A 23,414-nucleotide genomic window follows, 5' to 3' on the forward strand; every position below is an offset into this window, starting at 1 on the left:
CCTGTGCCCTGTGCCCATTCCCTGTGCCCATTCCCTGTGCCCATTCCCTGTGCCCGTTCCCTGTGCCCATTCCCTGTGCCCGTGCCCTGTGCCCGTGCCCTGTGCCCATTCCCTGTGCCCATTCCCTGTGCCCATTCCCTGTGCCCGTTCCCTGTGCCCTGTGCCCATTCCCTGTGCCCATTCCCTGTGCCCATTCCCTGCCCAAAGCCCCTCTCGGCTCACACAGGGCTCAGTGCCCGTTCCCAGCCCATGGCCCCGTGTCCTGGCAGCCAGCAAGGAGCTTTCCCGAGGCTGTCCCAACAAGCCCCTTTCTGACCCGGTTACCCCAGGCAGAGTGTCCGGGCCCGTGGCACCGCACAGACACTCGGTGTCACCGCACAGACACTCGGTGTCACCGCAGGGACACTCGGTGTCACCGCACAGACACTCGGTGTCACCGCAGCGGGACAGGGATGGGGCAGCCCCGTGTCCATCCTCCGTTCCCCACTCCTGGAGAGCCGCTTTGTCCCTTTTTAAACCCTGTTCATTTTGCCGCAGCCGTTACCCATCACCAACACTTCCGAAGATTCTGGGAGATGCACCCGCGGCTTTTGCCTCGGTTCATTCCCTGCCGGCTGGTTTTTGCCGGGTTTGGGGGCTCGGCTGGGCTCTTTGCTGAGGCGCTGGTGTCGTTTCTGGCCACTTTTGGTGGGGTTTTTGGTACCCGGAGCGCCGCAGGAGCCGCCCCGCAGCCCGGGCACAGCCAATGGCTCGGCGCCGTCCCCATCGCGCCGCCGGGATTATTTATTGCCCCAGCAACCGGGATAAATTTAGCCCGACAGCCTCGAGCCGAATCAGCCCCGTGATGCTCAGTAAAAAACGGGGGCAGCAGCAGAGGGACAGCGGAGCCCCGGGACCCCGAGCTGTCCCTGCGGGAGGGGAGCCTCTGGGGCGGCATCCCTCGGCTCTGGGGCATCATCCCCCGGCTCTGGGGCATCATCCCCGGCTCTGGGGCATCCCTCGGCTCTGGGGCATCATCCCCGGGTCTGGGGCATCCCCCGGCCCTGGGGCATCACCCCCCGGCCCTGGGGCATCATCCCCGGCCCTGGGACATCCCTCGGCTCTGGGGCATCATCCTCCGGCCCTGGGGCATCATCCCCGGCTCTGGGGCATCATCCCCGGCTCTGGGGCATCATCCCCGGCCCTGGGGCATCCCCCGGCTCTGGGGCATCATCCCCCGGCTCTGGGGCATCATCCCCGGCTCTGGGGCATCACCCCCCGGCTCTGGGGCATCATCCCCGGCTCTGGGGCATCACCCCCCGGCTCTGGGGCATCCCCCGGCTCTGGGGCATCATCATCCCCCGGCTCTGGGGCATCAACCCCCGGCCCTGGGGCATCATCCCCCGGCTCTGGGGCATCATCATCCCCGGCTCTGGGGCATCATCCCCGGCTCTGGGGCATCCCCCGGCTCTGGGGCATCATCCCCGGCTCTGGGGCATCCCCCGGCTCTGGGGCATCATCCCCCGGCTCTGGGGCATCATCATCCCCCGGCTCTGGGGCATCCCCCGGCTCTGGGGCATCATCCCCCGGCTCTGGGGCATCATCATCCCCGGCTCTGGGGCATCATCCCCGGCTCTGGGGCATCATCCCGGGCTCTGGGGCATCCCCCGGCTCTGGGGCATCCCTCGGCTCTGGGGCATCATCATCCCCCGGCCCTGGGGCATCATCCCTGGCCCTGGGGCATCACCCCCCGGCTCTGGGGCATCCCCCGGCTCTGGGGCATCATCCCCCGGCTCTGGGGCATCATCCCCGGCTCTGGGGCATCATCCCCCGGCTCTGGGGCATCCCCTGGCTCTGGGGCATCCCCCGGCTCTGGGGCATCATCCCCGGCTCTGGGGCATCACCCCCCGGCTCGCCAAGGCTCGGCCTGGGCGGATTTTTAGGGTTATTTTTAGTAATTTCCGTGTCTGTGTGTGCTCGGGGCTCGGCCGCAGCCCAGCCGGAGAAACCCCCCTACAGCCGGGCCGGGAACACGGAAAAGGGCCAGAGAAATGAGGGATTAAAACCGCTGGGGTTAATTCTGCATCTGCTCTCGCAGGAGCCCAGACAGGGGTCAAGGCAGGAGCAGGGGGACAGATGGCAGGGACAGTCCCCGTGTCACTGCCTGTCCCCCGTTTGTCCTCTCCTCAGGGCTGCAGCCCCCCGTGTCCTGACCCTGTAGATCATTTCCCTTCCCTGCAGATCATTTCCCTTCCCTGCAGATCATTTCCCTTCCCTGCCCTGCTCCCTGGGGACAGCCCCGAGCCCTGGCCACCGCAGGTCACTTCTCTCAGCAGAAGTGTGTCCCCTGTCCTCCTGCCTGAGGAGCACCATCAATGCCCACGCCTGATGCTGCCTCAGCAGCTCTGCCCCAACCTTTTCCTGTGGTTTGAGCTCAGATCAACAGATCCCATCATTAGGAGGATTCCACTTCTTATTTTTTTACCCTAAGGTTCCCTGTTGTGACCTCAGAGAATATCCTTAATGATGCTCTGGAGCTGTGCCAGGCCTGTGATGGATCGGATAAGGCTGTTTACTGCCAGCCCTCCTCCAGGCTGGATTTTATCAGCTGATCCACGGGCTCAGGCACTGCACATCCGTGAACTCCCTTCTCATTGCTCCTCTCCGGGCTGCTTCTCCAGTCAGACTTCGGCAAGTGCAGTACTTACAGGTTTTAATTTTGAAATGTCCACATACTATATATAATACATATAAGGTATAATATATTATATATATTATATAGATCTGTAATATGTAATATATATATTTTAATATATGACTATGTGTGTAATGTATTTTTTAATTATATCTTTTCAGGTTCACCAAGAATTGAAGTTATCAGTAACCCTGGTAAGGAAAGGCACCAAATTTGCTGGGCCCTGGCAGGAGCTTGGCAGGAGCACTGGGAGGATCTGGGAGCCCCTTTGGGATAACCAGTAACACACAGCCCAGCAGTCTTTCATTTGGTAAAACCCCAGGATTTGTGCCTGACACGGCCCAGCTCCGTGTGCCCAGAGCTCAGCACGAGCCCAGACTGCAGAGGGGACACGGGCAGGGACAAACCAGCCCACTGGGGACCATCCCGGGGCCAAACACAAACTGCACAGCTCAAATCCGAAATGTCAGCACTGTAAAAATGGCATTTAAGGGCATCTTTTCCTCACCACTCCGAAATGCCATCGTTTTACTGGGACAATGTGAACACAACAGGAATCACGAACTGCAGTCCCACGCTGGGCTTCACCCCAATTTCCTGGAAGCTGAGGACAGAGCCCAAGAAAGGAAATTCAGAGCAAAAGGAGGTGGCAGGTGAGGGAGGGCAGCAGCTTGTGTCCCAACCCAGCCCCACGGGAGCTGCAGAGGGAAGGGGCAGAAATCCTGCAGGAATCAGCCCCTGGGCCACAGATGCTCCTGACAGCACTGCTTTTGTACATGGAGCAGGACAAAGGGGATTTCGGGTGGAATGTGACCACACTGAGCCCTTGGTGCACTCCCATGAGCTGGAGCCCGTCAGCCACTGGGCAGTTCTTTATCTGAGGGTCTGAGGCTCTCCTTAAAGCCTCTTTCCATAAGTGCTGCCCAAACAAACGTGGTGATGGTAAATCCCATCCCTGCCTCGCCTCTGACCCCATCCAGTCTGGGAATTACCGAAGGGAAATTTATGTAAGTTTTGTTTTAATTGCAAACAATTCAAAGAAATCATTCCCTGCTGGGAACTCGGCCTTTTCTGCTGCAGTTAAATGAGATTTTATTACAGCACGCCTGCCTCTGTGGCTCAGGGGGAAGGCTGAGCTGTGCTGGGGGAAAACCGTGGTGGTTTCGGTCACTGAGGGGCTGGAAACACCAAAAACTCCAAGGGCCACATGGCAGGGAAGGAGCCTCATGGCAGCATCTTCTGTTCCAGGGCTGAGAGTTTGTGAGCCCAAGTGCAGCACCTTCACAGCCAGAGCAAGGCTCCTTTCAGCACCGCTGGTTTTTCACCAAGTCCTTTTCCCTTTTCTGGGCTCAATCCCGTCTCTGCTCAGGACCCCGGGGCAGCTCAGCACATTTTATTTCCCTCTATCACTCAGGTTTGGCAGCTGGCACCTGCCTGGGGAGGGAGCTTTTATCACACTCTGATGAGTACCAGACAGTTGGGAACCATGGGAGTGACAAAATACATTTAAAATCATAGAATTAAAGAGGCATTGAGGTTGGAAGGGACCTTGAACTCAGAGAGTCCCTCCCCTGCCGTGTCAGACCCAACCCTCTCCAGGATCACAACAAAAACTCCACAAAAGCATTTTGGAGCCATTTAATGAAAAAAAGCAGAATTTTATTATATGGTTTCTGTCCATTATTCGGCATTGCTGTAAATGGCTCACATTTACTGCAACTTCTGTACAGATGTGTGGCTTTGTATTACCAGAACAGCAAATTTAAATGAAAAAATAAATGTTCAACAATTCCACACAAGCTTTTACAGTCCAACATTTCACTGAGTAGGTGAAAACTACAGACTTGTTACTACAGAATTATTCAGCATGAATAAAAAACTACAACTTTTATTTTTTAAACAGGAGTCACTGGTTTAATTTTTTTTTTTAATGCTGTTTAAAATTGCTGTGATAAAAATAATGATTTTTTTTTTTTAATAATGCCATACACTGGTATGATATAGGATTTGTCCCCAGTATATATCTTTTTTTTTTTTCTTTGTTTAATATACAAAATAGAGTAATGACCCATCGCTGCCTCTGCTGGGGGCAGGGGGTTGGAGGTGGGGTGTTCCCACACACTCCCAGCCTTTGGGGCCTCTGCCTGGAGAGGCCCTCGACCTTCATGGAAAATTTGGTTCCTATGAGACGTCGATGGCTCAGCAAGCCCCGGGCCAAGGGCAGAGCGTGCCTGGGCTGTGGCCACGATCCCAGGCTGGACTGGTTGGAAGGGACCCTAAAGCTCATCGATTCCCCCTGCCTCGGGCAGGGACACCTTCCACCAGACCAGGCTGCTCCAAGCCCCGTCCAAGCAGCCCTTGAACACCCGCAGGGCTTTAATAACAATAACAGCAATACAATCTTTATAAAATCTCACTCGTAAGTCACGTCCCTGAAGTCCTCCCTCTCTGAAGCTGTTGGCCGCGGGGTGTTTTTCCCCCTAAGCCCACGTTCATCCAGGCACTTTTCTCCTTTCCCGACCTTTTCCCGAGGTCATTGTTCAGCACGGATTGGCACCGGTCCCCAGCCCCCCACCCCTGCCCTCCCCGGCGTCCCCCAGCCCCGTCCCGTGTCCCCCTAAGGCCATTGGAGTCCTGAGCTGTCCCCGCCGGGCGGGCGGGTCCGTGCACTTTGTGATAAGGCACTGAAGGGCCGACGCCGGGTTCTCCCCGCTTTATCCAGAGTGCAGGGACTGCCCATGCTACACGGAGCACGAACACACACACGGGCTCCCGCTGTGAGCCTGGAACTGAACGGCACGGACAGGACGAGTCTTCCTTCTAACAGCACGGTTTCCTTCTGGTTTCTCCTCAAATCCAGAGACTGAAAATGAATAACAGGCAAACAGACACAAGGGGCAGAGAGCCTCTCCTCCTCTGGGACCGGTTCTCTCACGGGGGGATCACTGAACCCCAGATTTTGGGTTGGAAGGGATCTGAAAGCTCATCCAGTTCCAACCCCTGACTCCACCATCTGTTGGCAGTTCACTGCGGCTGCTTTTGCTGGCAAAACCACGACAATTTGGGGTCCCTGCACCCCGACCCGCACACGCTGTCCCCAGGCTCCCACCGGGGCTCTGGGGACACAAGTTTATAAAACATTCTCCAAAGTAAGAGCACATCTCCCCCACCCCAGGAGCCCCCCAAGGCCAGCAGTACCAACTCCTATCTGTATCACACACCGGGAGGGTTCCCAATGACTTGGGCTGCAAGTCCTAATTCAAATCCTGACCTTCACCTATTACAAAATGTACATATTCCTTACAGATCGAAGAAGAGAGTGATTATTTTCTTTTATTAAAGAGGCTATCTTACTCCAAAGTACTGAATATAGGAATTTTTTTTTAATAGGTATAACATTCAAAAAGAGCTTTAAGAAAGGATGAGAATTGAGTTTCCTCTTTCAGTTGGAAACCAAGGTCTGCTCAATGTAGAAATGTGCTGTGAACACCCCACGCTCTGTATTTACATATTGCTGGCACCTGGATGTGGATTATTGCCCAATTTCGAAGCTGTTTTTGCAGTGGGAGTGAGGCTGTGACAGGTTTTGCAGCGGGGTCTGGTTCAGCCGTGCCTCGGGAGCGGCTCCCGACCATACAGATAGGAGTATCCCACCCCAAACCGACGGGAATTTTACACAGTGATTCAACAAACACAACCCAAGCCCACAAACACCCACGGAGCACAGGATTCCCCCCTCTGAACAGAGCATTTCTTTGGATACCAGCACCGACGGCCCCGGCGCTGCCTCCGGCCCAACCACACGCCACGGTTCCCACTCAGCATATCTGTGACCCCTACAAAAAATATAATTACATGTATCATGATAAAGCAATCTGTCATCTAAAAATCATCCTTATTATACACTATACAAGCTATTTTACAATCATTTAATAAATTGCTTTTAAAGCTGCAGTAGCCCTTCCCTTTTTTTTTTCTTGGATCAGCGAATATACCGATTATACATATTTGAAACTATAACTAAATATAAAAATATATTAGGTTTTGTATTTTCTCAGACGATTTTTCTCATTTCTATTACACAAACGATCTGGCCACTTTGAGTAAAAATCAAATTTTAGAGTGGCGTAGTAAATATTTCAGTTTTGAGATACAGAAAATCGTTAAGGTGCACGTAGAAAAGGCTACTACAGCTTCTAAATGTCGAAAATATCCTCATCAATGGCAACAAGGAGAAATCCACAAGGCCTACGGGAATTTATGGCACGCCAGGAATTCAATGTGAAGGGCTGCAGCCTTACAAAGACAGAAAGTTTTGACGGACAACTCTAAGACCACGAACTCAGTAGCGGAGCTCTCCTGCTCTCCAGGAAAGAGGATGGAGCAGTCAGTGAAGGGTGGAGATGTGGAATTGGGTCTCTAACCAGACGAGTCTGGAGCTGGGAGATCCAGTCCCAGCTGCGTGGACAAGTCCCCGGAGAGGAGGATTCCGGAATCCTAGAGGAGAACAGCCCCAGCCACCGGGCGCACTCCCGCGTCCTCCCCTGCCCCTGGGGGCTCCAGGAATTCTGGTGTGATGGCGGCTTTAAGTGTATAGAAAACAAAGAGTTTCTCCACACAGAAGTAAACTTTTCTGAAGCTATGCATATTTTCCTGAAAATTTCCTGATGGGCAGTCAGGACTGATCTTCTTGGCATCAATGCAGCCCGTGACTCTTTGCGTTATGGCTGTTGCATCATATGCAAAAATCAGGCTTCTTTTTTTTTTTTTTTTTTTTCTTTTCTTTTTCTCAATATATAAAATAACCTGCTCATTTACATCCAGTTAGGACTGGGTTAATTTTCTATGAATCTGCATATCCAACACTTTTGAAATGTACCAAAAGGATTTGTTTCATCTGGATCTACTGAAATGAGATTTGAGAGCGTTCTCCCACCCACCCTGGCCCTTAGAAAAAGCCCAATTTTTATGGCCACTTTGCCGGTTGAAAGCATTAGGTTAGAAAAGCCCAACCCAGTTTCACATGAATCTACTCGAGTATTTTTACTGTCTAGAGGTCGTTTAGGAAAGCTACGAGCTGCCCCACCTTAAAAAACCAGCTGTACAATAGGCATCTTGAAGTATTACAAAAAAATTATGTAAGAAAAAAATGAACAAGCCGAGTTCACGGTATATAAAGTTAAAGGAAATTGCTAAAACCAGACAGTAATAGCTACAAAAGGCACAACTTCCCTTTTCTGATATACACTTGTAAACTTTCTTCAGGTTACATGCATAAACCAAAATACTACCTTATCTTTTATAAAAGAAACAAAAACAAAACCAAAACACTTTACTAAAAAAAAAAAAAAAAAAAAAAAAAAAAAAAAAAGCCTAAAAAATTGTCTCCAGCCAACTGCAGCAATTAATTAATTAATTAGCAGAATGAATGTTCATAACAGCCTCAGAGCTTGTCACCGGTGGTTTGATGCATCCAGGGGGATGGTGCACGAGGGGAGAGAGAAAATTTCTGCCAAACCCGAGATCTTTTCCTTTCCTTTCTCCCCAATTCCTTCCCCAAGGCGGGAAATCCGCTGCTTCTCCAGCCTAACTCTTGGCCCTCTGTAAACCACATGTAGTGCATAATTACAAAAGAAACACCTGCGAGGACAAAAGGAACAAGTTCTGTAGGTTTTCTCTTTACAAAACAAAGCTATCGTGTGACGGTTTCTTAAGGCAACCCTTTGTGTTAAGGCAGTCACTTCTGATGAAACAAGAGCTTCTTGATATTTCCATTGGAATATTTTGGTATCTGATTGCTGATGATTTCTGCCAACATTTCTGGGAACTCAATACTCATGGATTTATCCAAAAATGTCTGGAAGCAAAAGCTCAGAAGATTTTCAACCACCTACGAGTGACAAGACAAAGAATTACTTGCACATGAAGACGTTCAGAGAACATTCACCTCCCTCCTCCTCAACTCCTGCCCACAGGATGGGGCTCAGGCAAGACGTGCACAGGAATGCTCATTAAGTTCATTAATTATTGTCCACAGCACTGTGACACAAACCACACAAACAGACTGTGCAAGGCTTTACGAACGCTGAGGAGATTCGGTTCCAATTCCCATTCCAGCAGATAAATAACACACACATGGATAAGCTAAATGAGATCTTTCCAGGTGCTTGGTACAGTAACAAGAAAAAAACCAGTAATTTTGAGGTCTCAAAGTTACCCTTGTCTTAAACACTGCTTTGTGCTACATGCATAATTAGAGTTAAACTGCCAAAGGAGACAGTCTGAATTGGAAATTCCTTCAAAATTAGATCACTGCTAACACCACACATAGTGCTGAGGCATTGTTTTAATGGAATTTCAAACTATTCTATAAATTCTTTACTTCTTGGGCTCTGACATAAGACTGCTTTTAAACATCACATTTCTGCTTCTACTGCAAAGTCAGTTACAGCTCCTGAGCTCCTCCTTTTTAAAGCAATGTAATTTTTACAAACGGCAGAGACTGAAAATGAGGTTAATTCTACGGTTAATTGCTGTGGATTGCACTGCAGAGGCAGCCTGAGAGGAGCATGTTCAAGGCTGTCAATTTGCCTTTCGTGAGACAGCAGAGGAGCGTGACCTCCTCCTCCTCCTCCTCCTCCCAGATACTCGTCCCTTGAAATGAAAAGAGCTGGAGGAGCTCACTGTCCCCGCCCCAGATGCATTTCTGTGGAATGCCTGCAGCATTCCTGTCAGGACTTACATCATGCATAGAGTCCAGCAGTTTAGTCAGTTGATAAAATCGCTGCCAGTTCTGGCTGGAGTTCCCTTCCCTCTTGACGATGGCCTTGCCCAGCTCCTTGATGTACGTCATGCGGATCTCCTCAAACAGGGACTGGCTCTTCAGGCCCTCCTTGGGAACTGCAACAGGGACACCAACCTTTAAACACTGCAAAGCTCAACTGCCACACGGGTTCAGTTCTCTTACGTTAGTTACACGGAGAGAGAACCTTCACTGGGAGCCGCAGTGACAGGACGAGGAGCAAGAGGGGAACTGTAGGCTAAAACAGGGAATTGTTCCCTGTGAGGGTGGGGAGGGCCTGGCACAGGCTGTCCAGAGCTGTGGCTGCCCCTGGATCCCTGAAGTGTTTCAGGCCAGGCTGGAGGGAGATGAGCTTTAAGGTCCCTTCCAACCCAAACCATTCTGTGCTGAGCTGAAAACGAGCAAAAGGAAAAGCACTTGGATTGACTGAAATGACAGCAGGGACAAGAGAGAGCAGGATGGGACAGTGACCAGCTGAACACAAAGCACAGGCCTGCTGCAAAATAAAATTAAAAAAACCCTCTGAAGATATCCCACCAAGAAACAGCAGGAAGGAAACTGGAGCATGGAGGCAAAACCACCCAGCTCTGGAAGCTCCCTGACGGAGAACCAGCAGGGCTGGAGCTCCTGTGTTCTCCAGGTCTGGGGAAATGTGACATCAGGAAGGTTCCATAAACGTTCTGCGTGCCCAGGGAAGAGCAAGGGTGAGATCATAGGACAGCTTGGCTTGGAAAGGATCCTGAAAGGTCACCTGGTGCTGAGCCTCCTGACACGGATCAGGTAACGGGTCCAGCCAGGCAGTGACACACTGACAACAAACAGACTGCACCAGCCATGGGGACTGTGGGCATGGGCACAGCTTTGGGACAGGGCTGGGACACTGGAACACTGCTGGGCAGATGAGGAGCTGGGCACAGAGCCCCAGGCCTGGGGATTCAAACCCAGGTGAAGTCCCCGTGCCTATCCCCTCCTGTGGAGATGGTCCTTCCAAAGGCCAAGGACCAACACCATGGAGCTCCAGAGGTCCTGAAGGTGCCTCCTTTGAGGCCTCTCATCACCTCGGGGAAGGGAAAGAGTTGAGGACAGAGAAGAGAAGAGAAAGAGCAGAGACAAAAGTGACCAAAAGCACGACAGGAGGACAGAGAGCACATTCCCTCAGGAAATCCAAGCTGCCCTGCACTGCCAGCACCAGAGAGATCCTGGAGTGAAACCTCTTCTTGTCTGGCCTACACAGGAGAGGAAACCTGTCAACTGTTTCAATACTTCACATGGTCTCTGAGCTACATCCGTGTGTGAGCTACAAGTCTAGACCTGTGTGGGATTCCTGTTTTACTCCTCCTCTTCTCTTGGAAAACTTAAGGCAGAAACACAAGGAACAACTTCAAATTGTCAAGTCGTGGATTAAAGAGCTACAGAAATTTCAGCTATACAATTGCAGAAGTTCCCTGATGCACCACTCACACAATGCATGTACTCAAACAAAATGAAGATAAATTGTCTCCAACTGAAATGGAGTGGAGAGGCCTCTCTGGGCAGTGCCAGCTCCTGCCTGGCCCTGCTGCTGGAGGGGCTGAATCCTCACCACTTCTGCCATGGAAATTTCTCCATGGAAATTTCCAGCTCCTGTGAAGAAAGTTGGCCTACACCACACCCAAAACACTTGAGGAATTTTTTGGGAGAGATTTCAGAATCAAACAGGAACTGTTTGAAATCTGCAGTTTCAGGGAAGTTTTAAGTTCCTACAAAGCCCACGGCCGTGAGAGGCCGAAAGTTTCCTCTGAAAAGAGCCCTTGTCCCAGCTCTGGGCTTGGCAGTGAGGCAGTGCTGGGCACTGCCAGGCTGGTGGGGCACTGGGGGAACTGGCCATGGCATCCTCACACTGCCCAGCCCACACCCATCACCCCCTGACACGTGAGCAGTGCTGGGGATCCCAGTCCTCCTGCTCCTATGCAGGAAAAGCCCAGGGTGAACAATTCTCATTTCTGTAGAAGAATCAATGCTATTACTCACTGGAAACATTAGGTAAGGAATGTTTACACCCTCAGTGTAATAAACTTAATAATATTTCCTTTTCATCACATTTCAGGTCCCTTCCAAGCCAAAGCACCTGATGAGGATGATGCAGAAGTACCAAAGTACGGTGACAAATCTTCCCTTGCCCTGCTGCTCTTGGTACCTTTCCAACACGTTGGCACCTCTGTCAGGGCTCTGAACCAACCCCCTCATGCCAGGGAGGAACAGGAACACGTCAGTCCCTGCCTGAGACAGCTCCCTGGGGATCCTGTGACCGTGGGCTGGGATTTCCCAGGACACAGAGGCTGTGCTGGAGCGAGGTGCCCGCCTCACACCCACCCAGCACACTCAGACACACTCAGACACACTCAGACACACTCCCACTCTCTCTTTTTGCTGTGTGAGTCTCTGGATTGCAGCTGAGCCTGGGCTGAGTTCAGCTCCTCAGGGAGCTCCAGCCCCACGGAGCAGGGGACAACAAAGTCACTGACTCCCAGTGATGGCAACAGAGGGAAAAGTAACACTCTAAAAGGTATTTACACATAATCCCTTACATTAGTTATGTTGTCACAGGTTAGTTTATTGCTGTATATTCTAAAAGGACTCTTTCTTTGCACTTTGAACTTCATGCAGCACAGACAGAATTTACTAAGCTGTGACTTGTTTAACTGCAGCATATCCTACCTAAAGATAAAAACCAGCATGTAGCATATTGTATAAACTTATCCCACAGTATCTACTGCAAATCCACCACACACTTCTGCAGAAGCAAAAGGCTTGGTATTGAGCTGTTCACCTACTTGTAGAGAGGAGAAGCAAGGTCTTCATGCAGAGATACTCCTCGTAGGAGACTTGGAGGCGGGACAGCTCTCGGGCCACCATGAGCATGTGTTTGCATTGTTCATACATACAGGGGAGATTCATCCTCTGCCTGAGGAACGAAAGCACAGGAATTAGTGAAGTGTCTGCCTGTCTGCACGTCCTGGCTGTCGGTGTAGGAGGAGCTGTAGGGGAGCCACGGCACAGCAAAGGAGGCTCCATGTCCCAGCGCAGCCCTGAGTGACTGCCTTGGTGACACAGATAAACGCTGGCCCTGAGGGCAGGATGAGCACTGGGACATCCTGAGTCCCAGGGCCTTTACAAGGGAGCCTGTCTGCACCAAGGACTCAGCAGCAAGCTCTGCTCTCAGCAGCCATGGCACCAACGTGACACAGAAATCAAGTTCAATCTGAGTTCCCAGCGTCTCTCATCTTCCCAGGGAAACACGACGGAGTGCCACACTAGAGCTGGGATGTCTCTAACTCCTTCAGTACCTTTGAGAAGTTCACCTAATTTAATGCATATTTACATATTTAGGAGTATGCTCCTGTAACTTCTCAGTTTTCAAAGTGACTTTATACTTCTGCCCGTCCATGTTCCTGAAGCAATGACCAGCACTGCAGTTAAACTTCATTATCTTTGTACTCTAATAAACTCATTAATAACCATAAATGGAAAGTCATGTTGACAAGCAGAGGCGAATCTTGGAATCAGAATAACAAACATTATGTTTTTGTATATTTAGTTTCCTATTTCAACGAAGCCCTGCATGAAGACAGGAACTCCTTTTATCTAATACCTCATCTGACACAGCAATCTTGCTTATATGTGCTCTTATGGCTGGTTACTGTGAATACTGCAGAATTCATTTTGAGTGGGAAATGAAGAACATTTCTGAAGAGTGCAAGACAGATTTATGTTTTTCCATGGGTTTTCTTTTGTAGAGAAGAAGACAAGCAAAATAACCCCATGCAATGAGTACACAATCTCTCTGCAGCGATGCCAGCACCTCATTTTTTGTTAATGATGTGTCACCTTTCCTTGGTATCGCCTATCCAGCATTCTAATCTCCACAGAGACAAAATGGGAGCCCTGTGGGAGTCATGAGTAAGATTTGGTTATGAAACAACAGTTCCTCCAAAGCTGATCACCTTCCCATTCCCTCCCTCAGCCCTTAAGGAGGATCATACACTGTACCCTCACCATCTCCCTGGGAAACCCTCAGGGCAAACAGGGAACAGCCCTTTCTCAACCCAGGGGGATTCCAATGGCTTTGGAAAGGCAGAAGCACAAACTACTGACACTATATTAAACCAGACCAAGCCCAGGTGTAAAAACCCAGCATTTCCAAAGGCAGCTGTTGGATGACTCCTTCCACGTGGAACTGGGCACGTGTGGCACTGTCCCACAGCTCCAGCTCCAGCTGTGGGCACACACAGCAACCCCAGCTCCAGCTCAGGACCCCAGCACCGAGGAGCAGCAGCACAAAGTGCACACGAGGTAATAATGCTGCATGACATAGGAGCAATGCTGGGCACTGGGATGTTTCTCCGGGCACTTGACACAAAGCCACCACTGGGCCGGTGGCAAACGCTGTCCTGGCCCCTCTGGGCTGTACCAAAGCCCACTCACACATTTCCAGTTGAGTAACTGAAAGCCATTCGCTGCCAGGGCTCAGCAGCCCTCCTTATGTAAAACCGTGCCCAGTTGTGGGCAGAAGGTTAAAATGAACATTAGGAAAGGGGTCAGCCTGTTTCTGCCCGCTGGGAACACAACCCCATCCATGAGGCTGAGGATCCAGAGGAACACACAGCTTTTGGGCAGAGCCAAGGCTACACCAGCTGTAGTTCCCAGAGCACAGGAGCCCCATGCACTGCCAGGGCAGGGTGCAGGGTGCCTCTGCCCCGTGCCTGGTGTCACAGCACAGGGAGGCTGATTCACCACCTCGTCCCAGGGCTGGCACACCTCTGGGAACAGCTCCCAGCCAGGCCCGTCCTGCCCAGGGCACATCAGATGATCTCAGCTGGCACAGGGAGCTGTCCTGGGGACACAGAGCGGGACAAGGGCAGGGCTCAGGGCTCCGCCTGCTCCCCTCTCTGCACAGGGCATTCACCAACCCCACAGATCAGCCACCACTCACAAACCACTGCAACACCTCACGGGCTGCTACACTCAGCTCACGGAAACACACACAGTGCTCTGTGAGGACTCCACACGTCTGCCTCCTCAGCTGAGCTGCCCCTGAACAGGCTGCTCCACCCTGACCCCTCCTGGTCCCCTAAATACCCACCCCTGTGCCCCAGCCCAGGCCTGGCGGCACCCGGGGAACAGGGATGGGCACAGGAATAGGCACAGGGATGGGAACAGGGATGGGAACAGGAATAGGCATAGGAATGGGAACAGGAATGGGCACGGGGATGGGCACAGGAATAGGCACGGGGATGGGCACAGGGATGGGCACAGGAATAGGCACGGGGATGGGCACAGGGATGGGAAAAGGAATGGGCACGGGGATGGGCACGGGAATAGGCACGGGGATGGGCACAGGAATAGGCATGGGGATGGGCACGGGGATGGGCATGGGGATGGGCACGGGGATGGGCACAGGGATAGGCACAGGGATAGGCACAGAGATAGGCATAGGAATAGGCACGGGGATGGGAACAGGGATAGGCACAGGGATTGGCACAGGGATAGGCACAGAGATAGGCATAGGAATAGGCACGGGGATGGGAACAGGAATGGGAACAGGGATGGGCACAGGAATAGGCACAGGGATTGGCACAGGGATAGGCACAGGGATGGCACAGGGATGGGCATAGGAATAGGCATAGGAATAGGCATATAGGAACAGGCACAGGGATGGGCACAGGGATGGGCACAGGGATGGGCATAGGAATAGGCATAGGAATAGGCATAGGAACAGGCACAGGGATGGGCACATGGGAGAGGGAAGCACAGCAGGGTTTGCACTGCTCTGAGTCACCCAGCTCAGCAGAGCTGCACAGCCCCAAACCCCAGTAAACAAGATGCTGCTGTTCTGAAAACCAGATGACACCGACTCCACAAAAGGAGTTACAAAAGAATGTTGGGGAAAAAAATTCGAGGAACAAGGGAACTGAGACAAAGCCATTGCTCACACCAGTGACATCACTTGTTGTTCTGCTGTTCACAGCCAGCAGCACAGGCACCCTGCACAGCCCCGGAGATCAGGAGGACAAACGTGTGACCTCACTCCCCCCAGCAAGGAGCTGCAGTGACGAGCACAGAACCAGAGTCAAAATCCTGAGGCCCAGGACTTCCAGGAACTTCCCAAGCTGGACAGCAATTAAATGGCATCTGCTACTCGATGAACACAACTGTGCACTGTCACTGTGCTCACTGTAATTTGGGGCACCCTGTGACATACCCAGAGGATGAAAGCTGAGACAGAAGCGGCGCCAGTTCCAGCAGGGCATGTTTTCAATCACAAACTGGGGAAACAGTTATACAATACTGCAAAATCACAGGTTTAAACCCTTTCCAAGTACTAAATAACGGCCAAAAGTCGAAGATTTATTCAGCTGCCAAACTTTTCAACAGCTTGAATCAAGTTTCGTGTGTGTGTGTGTATAAAAACACGTATAATATATATAAAATTGCCAGCTAGTATAGACATACCTCCATAAAAATAAATAAATTACAGGAGTACAGACATGAAAGTGGGATATTCAATAAATACTCAGTTTTTAGGAGAAAACTGAGCAAATGGCTAACATGCCAGTTTAAGACATAAGAAGAGAATTTACTCCTCTTTCCCACCAGACTGTGAGCTACTGGATGTTGCTACTCCATTTAAGCAGCAGTAAATAAACAGGAACACACTGGACATGGCTGGCACAAGGATAAATGCATGGAGGACTGACGTTGTACAGATGCTTGAGCAGGTACATGAGGCTAAAGAAAGTCTAATAAATCCCATTTAAAAAAAAAAAAAAAAATCAATAACTGCAGTTATTTCCAACTGAACCACCAAGTCTTGGAGACCCCTCAGAGATGGAGCTTCCCTTTGTGCAGCTGAAGATACCAAACACGAGGGTAAGTCCTGAAAGCTCAGAAATGGAATAAAAGGTTTCTAACCCCACCTAAAACGCAGAGAGAATTACCCAGGAGCAGCTGCCCTTCCCTGCAGCTGTGGCAGTGGCTCTGTGCCCTGCCCCAGTGGCAGCTCAGCCCCACTCCCCACCTCACCCACCCCACGTGGGCACAGCTCATCACCCACACCCAAAGGGGATTATTTCTGCCCTCCTGCCCACCAGGGCTCTCATGTCTCACTTGGGGTTTGTCAGGCTTTACCCCGAGGTGGCTCAGTTTTATTGAAGGATGGGACGTAAAAAGTTACGACCAGAGAGTTTTATGGAGAACCTGTAGCTCCCTGGAAGGAACTGCAGCGCTCCCAGTCAGCTCAGTGCTTTATTGAAAACAAATGTCCCCCTGATCTACGATTCACCAGACTGGAGCTGGAAGGAATCTGGGAATTGCTGTTTGCTGTAACAGCATTACCCTTTCATTTCTAGGGGTTTTCAAGAGCTCCAACACCTAGCACTGAAGCTCTGTGGTTTTGACCCACTGATGAAACAGCAGGAGACCTCTGACTTACAGCAAATGAGATGTTATTGCACTTAGTGACAGCATCAATTATTTCAATTCCACCACACAGAGACTGTTCTGCTCCAGGGACACATTTTAAGCACTTTAATAAACACAAGTACACAGATGGGCCCTCACCTGCCATCTCCTCCTCAGCCTTTTTTAAAAAAATTATTATTATAAGGCAATGATTGCAGTTTATAAAAAACTGGATATTTACAATTTAAAAAAAAGGCAAGAGAACAAATAAACATGAAATAGAAATCACAGATCCCACAGAAAATGTAACAATTATTGTATTTTTTTAAAACATGGAAAATATTTGGGAGATCTGATTTTGAAATGAAATAGCACCAAAAATATTAAACTGTGCCAAAACAGCCTAAAGGTACTGCCTCCATATGAAAACCAGAAAACAGACACACTAATAAGATCTAATCAGCCCAACAATCCAAATTTCCCTCTTCTACAGCACAGAATTACTGCACAACATAAACCTGGAAAATTACAAGGAAAATGTGTACTGCAAGAAAAAATATGTTCCAACATTCCACCAAATTCAACTTTGCTTGAAAGTCGACAACAAAGTTCAACAAAAAAATATAAATCAGGCAGGTTGTTCCATCTTTAACCTTGTCTTTTCAGCCCTGATTTTATCAGATCAGACAGACGTGTTTCACTATGGCAAACTCGCAGGGCCATATTGCCACTCTGATACACTAAACAGACAGAACATTATGCAATTTGCCAAACTTTCCTCTCCATCCCAGGCATATTTTTAGCTCTGACTGTGTTGGCTCTGATAAAATGAATGATTCTAGTGAATGGCGCAGGAACAGTCACAATATGGAATGTTAAAGCACAAACACCTCCCACAAAAACTTCTGGATATAAATACACTTAATATCTCAATTACCTTCCGTTTGACTTAGGGGAAAACGCTAAGCAAGCTGCTGGGGAAAAAAAAATCCACAAAGCAAGTGGGGAAGGAGAGGCTGCTGTGGGGTGTCAGGAGGACTCAGCAGCCCAGAATCCAGCCCCAGGCAGAGCCCAGCACTGGCAGCCCCTACTCACTCGTTAATGATCAGGTCTGGAGCAAAGCACAGCAGGTTGCCATTGGACTGCTTGTAGGATCTCCAGCCCAAAGCAAAAGCCATCAGGAACATCCAGGAGTACTGCAGGAGGGTCATTTGGTCATCCAGGTGCAAATTTCGGAAACCTGGAGGAATAAAAATTGAGGGGGGAAGGTGTCAGTTGTAAAAAAGCAACAAAGGAGAAAAGAGTTGTGTGACCTGGGGAAGGAGCAGAGCTGTGAGCAGCACAACTGCTGTGTTATCAGTGCACAGGTACTACAGGGAGTAAAAGGGATGTAACGTTAAAAAATCACAGCACATATGTATGTGGTTATCTGGAACTGATGGTCAGTCAGATACACCACAAAAGGCAACAATTATACTTCACATACACTGTAATTCACTGGGCTGCCTTCCAAAAATAACAGGCTTAGCTCCCTTTCAAGAGAGCAGTCTGCTAGACAATAAATTATTTAATATCAAATTTTGTTCTTACTCAACAGCATTTGCACACTGAGCCTACAAAGTAAGTAGTGCTTTAGTTACCAGCATCAACTGCTTCTAATCTCACATGCAGCACGATCAGAGCCAACTGAAAAAGGAGGAAATGAGTAAAACCTGACAACTGATCCTTCAAAGAGTCTGAAAATGCCACCAGCTTTGGATTTGCAGCACCAGCTCCTATCAGATGCAGCCTACACTTACCAAGAAACCACTGTGCCATACGGAGCCATTATTGGAGCCTGAATACAAGTTGATTTTATCTATTTTTATTAAGCATCTGACATCTAAAGAGCTCATAACATCTAAAGAGCTGCTTCCTGAAGCTGTGCCAACAGACAGAGCCAGTGGATGAATGTGTAACAAACTTGGTGGGCCTGGCTTTGGAGTCACCAGGAATGACCAGCCTCTAAAATACAAAGAAAGGGTTTCAAAGTGATTCCAGTCTTTTTGGGTCAAACCTTAAAATCTGTGCTCAAACCCTCCCCAGGAAAAGATTATTCTGAAATCCCAACTAAAGGGTTTGGCAAGGAATGTTGGCGTGCTGTCAGCATGGCTGATGGGCTACAACCAGGAGCAGGATATACAAATTAAACACTCATGAGGAACCACCTCAGCAAACAAAAGAAAGGAGATAAAAATGATAAGAATAGTTGCTATTAATGTGGCTATTAAAGAGAAGATTGGCATTTTCATTGAGAGCATAAGCTCTAACCTGGAGGGTTTGGCTAATTACAAAAACTGCTCAGCAGAAACGAGGAACAGAGAAGTGTTTCATAAAATGGAATCTAAATCTGGATCTGAGAATACCAGATGGTCTCCCAAAAACCTGTCCCAGAAGGAAGTGTGTGCATGTGAGCCTCTCCTCGAGCAGAGTGAGCTAATTCAGCACGAGTGCCCAGTGCAAAAGCCCTGACACAGAATGCCAGAATCACTGAGGTTGGAAAAGTCCCCCAAGATCACGGAGTCCAACTTGTCCAACCTGCCCCACCCTGACAACCAGACCCCACACAAACCTCTCCAGTCACATCTCTGCTGGACAAGGTGTATTTGAGCTTCCCAGTCTTTCTTTCCCACTGATAGTTTATTTCCCCTGCTCAAAGAGACACAGTTATGACTCATAAATCTCATTATCGGGCTTTTTTTCTTTTTTTTTTCTTTTGGCAGACCAGTTCTGTGATGTTATTTTTGGGCAACCTATGCGTCATGGAGGTGTTTTTGCCAAGGTTTTTGAGAACAGGTAGTGAACAGCACTGACCAGGGAGAGAGGGAGATAAACACTGGGCTTTGTTCTGTAGGAACAAACATCTTCAGCTCCCCTTGGCTCTGGCCTCTCCAAGACAGATGCCAGTGTCACGTCTAAGGCTGAGATCTGACATAATTTCTTGCGTCTCACTGTGTCTTTAGGTGGGAGCCAAAATAGCAGCAAACCTCCCTCTCTGCCCAGGTAAGAGTCAGTTTGAACAGAGCTGGAGAGAAAATGACACCTTGACTTCCACCCTGGAGCTGGACAGTGAGGGGGAGTCAGGACAGTTCCAGCCACCACCACAGACCCAAGGAGCCAGCACAGTGATGCTGGGCTGCAGGAGTCAAGAGAACCTCACTGCTAAAAATATTCAAGAAGTAACTGTTTACTGCCCAGAGAATCTGTGGCTGCCCCTGGACTTCTGGCAGTGTCCAAGGCCAGGCTGGACACTGGGGCTGGAGCAGCCTGAGACAGTGGGAGGTGTCCCTGCCATGGCAGGGGTGGCCCTGGGTGGGCTTTAGGGTCCCTTCCAACCCAAACCATTCTGGCATTCTGTGAATCTGAGGTGGAGATAGAACTAACACAAACAGTTCTCCGTAATACTTTTACAACAAATACCCATTTAAATGAGTATTTTAATACTCAGCGGTCAAAGCGTTCAAGTCAAACGACCTAATTGTGGTAAATAAACGTTTGCATCTGCAATTTTTTTTTTGCTTTTCTGCTCCGGAAGCCACGAACAAGCCCCGCTATTACCAACACTTCATCTGTACAGCTTCGAAGGCAAACAAAGGCAGATTGAGGTTCAACAGGAATCTGAGGAGATAATTCATTTCTCCACAATTAATTTCCAAAGCACAAAAAGCCCCTTCCCCGTGTCTGTGCGTTACCTGGGATCGCCTTCGCCCACTTGACCGCAGCGACCACCTGGCGGCCGCCCAGCATGTTGAGCGTGGACAGGATCCTCCAGCTGGAGTCGGGCAGGGAGCTGTCGTAGCCCGAGTAGAGCACCTCGGGCTCGATGACCTCGAGCAGGGACACCAGGGTGGGCGTCAGCTGCGGCAGGGACGCGGGCACGATGCTCTTGTTGCCGGCCGCCTCCGGCGCCTCGCGCGCGCCCGCCGCGCCGCCCTGCTGCAGCCCCTTGATCTTCTTCTTGGTCTTGCGGGCTGCAAAGGGTGGGCAGAGCCACAGGTGAGGGCAGGGCAAGGAGGTAAACACAGAGATAAAGGCAGCAGAGGGAACGCTGCTCTCCCCTCCCCGCACGGCTGGCACGGGGCGGTGAAACCTGCGCGCTGTTGGTTCGCAATGTCGGGAGTCTCACGTTCATTCCAAGTAAACTTCCAGTGAAAGTAACACTTCACATTTTAATAGAAGTCACATTTATGCCAGTGCTTTAAAATGTTCAGTGATGGCTGCAGGTACCTTACAAGGCTGACCCTAAAATACAAGGCTGACCCTAAAATACAAGGCTGCATCCCAAATATCTGCCAGACTGCACACTTTAAAAGTTCCTTTAAATACCAAGCACAGAAACAAGGGAAAAGAAAGGAAAAAAAAATTTAATGGGTAAGAAGTTACTGGATCTCTCAAGCCAGGGAAAACAGGGGATTTTTTTTAAAATGCTGGGCAGGAGGAGCTTTTTCTCTTGCCAGCTCTCTTGCATATAAATCACTGCTGCGTAATTAAACCATAAAACTCATTTGCCAAAAAAATAAAACATCACACAGAGATGTTAACTGTAAACTACAAAAAGTTGGAGCAACAATTTTATGAGAATCTTGTCCCTAATGGAGTCTCCTGCTTGGCTCTGGCCCTCCTGGAGGCAGGCGGCCACACGGAACTCGCTGCTTAACACAGCCCAAACCAGCCCAGCTCCTTCCCTGCCTGCCTCAGTTAATTAATTCATTTCTGTTCTGGAACTTCTGAGATAAACTCTGCGGCACATAAAAGCATCACATAACGTGTTTGTGGATTCCAAGTTGCTCCTGACCTGTTCAGGATCCCTGAGCACCCAACCTGCACCAACCCCGCAGTGCCAGCACATAAAACCCCTCCTGGACCCGCCTCTGGCTGCAACAGAGCCTCTGGAAAACAACTGCCAAAGACAAGGAATCCTCTACAGACCTTGTACAAATTGCAGTTTCCCAAAGTTTTGTAGACTGGCCACATGTGCCAAGGCTGCCATGAGGGAATAGCAACAGTTGTTTCCTTGGAGCAACCAGCTTCTTGTTATTCTCATCTCAATTTTGAAATGGCTGCTTCGAAATCTTTTCGTATTCTGGCATTTTTCTGCCCCATTATCCATATTCTGAAGAGCAAATGAACTGCTCTGACTTAAATTTAGAAGCACATGCCTTCAGCTTCCTGCAGACACCTGGATGGAGTATTTCCAGCCCAGAAAGCCTGATAAAATTATCATCAGAATAAACAGATCTGATAAGACAATTATGTAAGAATTTTTATTAGGCTGTTACCAGTCCTGACTTAGATATATAGCTGTACCTCATAAAAAAAAAAAAAAAAAAAAAAAAAAAAAAAAAAAAAAAAAAAAAAAAAAAAAGGTTGAGAGAATGCATTTCTTTGCAATTAATTTTTAAGTAATAAAAAGACCACTAATTTACAGCCAGCTCCTTAAGGCACGTTACAGGAGATAACCCCCACAGATAAACTCAGCATGGAGAGAAGTGTGTCCAAGATTTTCTGTTCCAAACAAACAAAACCCCCCAAGCCCCAACCTCCTGCAGTGTGGCATCCACCAGGCTGCAGAGGCTTCCTCCTCCCTGCCTGGGGGCAGATGGCCCCAACACCTGAGCCAGGTGGGTGAGGGACCTGCCACCCCACCACGGGCACCAGGCACTGCCCTCCAAAACTGGCAGCCACAACCAGCCCACTGCAGGCACAGCAGGGCAAAGAATTAGAAAGAACTAAAGATTCCTCAAAAAACTGAAACAAATTCCAAGTGAAGACTGCAGAAAAAAAAACTAATTAATTGCCGAGTTTAACTGTAAAATGAGGTAAGAAAAGCCAAAAAATTTATGAGAGCGTTTTTTTACAGGCATAAAAGCTAACAATAAATCTCCTCTTCCAGCACATCACAAAGAGAAAGGGTGCCAAGGAACACCAATTAACGGTGGGAGCGGAAATGAGAACTCAAGGAAATAAAGGCTGGAGAACAAAATATCATCATTGTGCTGTGTAAATCTCTGGTACCTGCAGCTTGATAGTTTGATGTTTTTCCAGTCCCCTACGCCCCAAAAACCACGCAACAGAAAAAAGAAAGTTCCAGAAAAGGATGCTGTGCAGGGCAAAAGGGACGACTGATGGACTTGAGGTCTTTCCCAACCCTAACGATTTTATGGTATAAAAGACTAATAGAAAATTATCAAGTGACTAGAAAGAGCCACTTTTAACTCAGGACAAGAACAGGTCAATTAAAATACAGCATGATAGAATGAATGAATTTTAAAATAAATTAGTTTTGTACCCAATACATAACAGTGAAATGCACTGTAGGTACTGGAAACTGAGAGATGACCAAACTGTAAAAGTCCAGCAGGAATCAGGGGAGTGGAAGGGGCCCAAGGACTGAAGGGCTGGATCCTAGGATCTCTTCTGGCCGTTCACTGGTTTGCTGTAACCGTTGTTTATGCACTG

The 23,414-nt window shown here is 49.3% G+C and overlaps 1 protein-coding gene across 2 annotated transcripts in view; it reads right to left on the minus strand.

The window, feature by feature from the left end:
• Positions 1–4,311: 4,311 nt before the first annotated feature.
• NR3C1 (nuclear receptor subfamily 3 group C member 1) overlaps positions 4,312–23,414 on the minus strand; it is a 62,128-nt gene continuing 43,025 nt past the window's right edge. For both annotated transcript variants that reach the window (XM_066329437.1, XM_066329438.1), the window contains exons 5-9: positions 20,648–20,926; positions 18,012–18,156; positions 12,290–12,420; positions 9,417–9,574; positions 4,312–8,564 (exon numbers count right to left, since the gene is read on the minus strand). In XM_066329437.1, the coding sequence (XP_066185534.1) occupies positions 8,412–8,564; positions 9,417–9,574; positions 12,290–12,420; positions 18,012–18,156; positions 20,648–20,926 (866 nt within the window). In that variant the 3' untranslated portion in view covers positions 4,312–8,411. The remainder of the gene's footprint in view (positions 8,565–9,416; positions 9,575–12,289; positions 12,421–18,011; positions 18,157–20,647; positions 20,927–23,414) is intronic.

This window comes from Sylvia atricapilla, chromosome 14 (assembly GCF_009819655.1).
Source record: "Sylvia atricapilla isolate bSylAtr1 chromosome 14, bSylAtr1.pri, whole genome shotgun sequence".
NCBI classification, from domain to species: Eukaryota; Metazoa; Chordata; class Aves; order Passeriformes; family Sylviidae; genus Sylvia; species Sylvia atricapilla.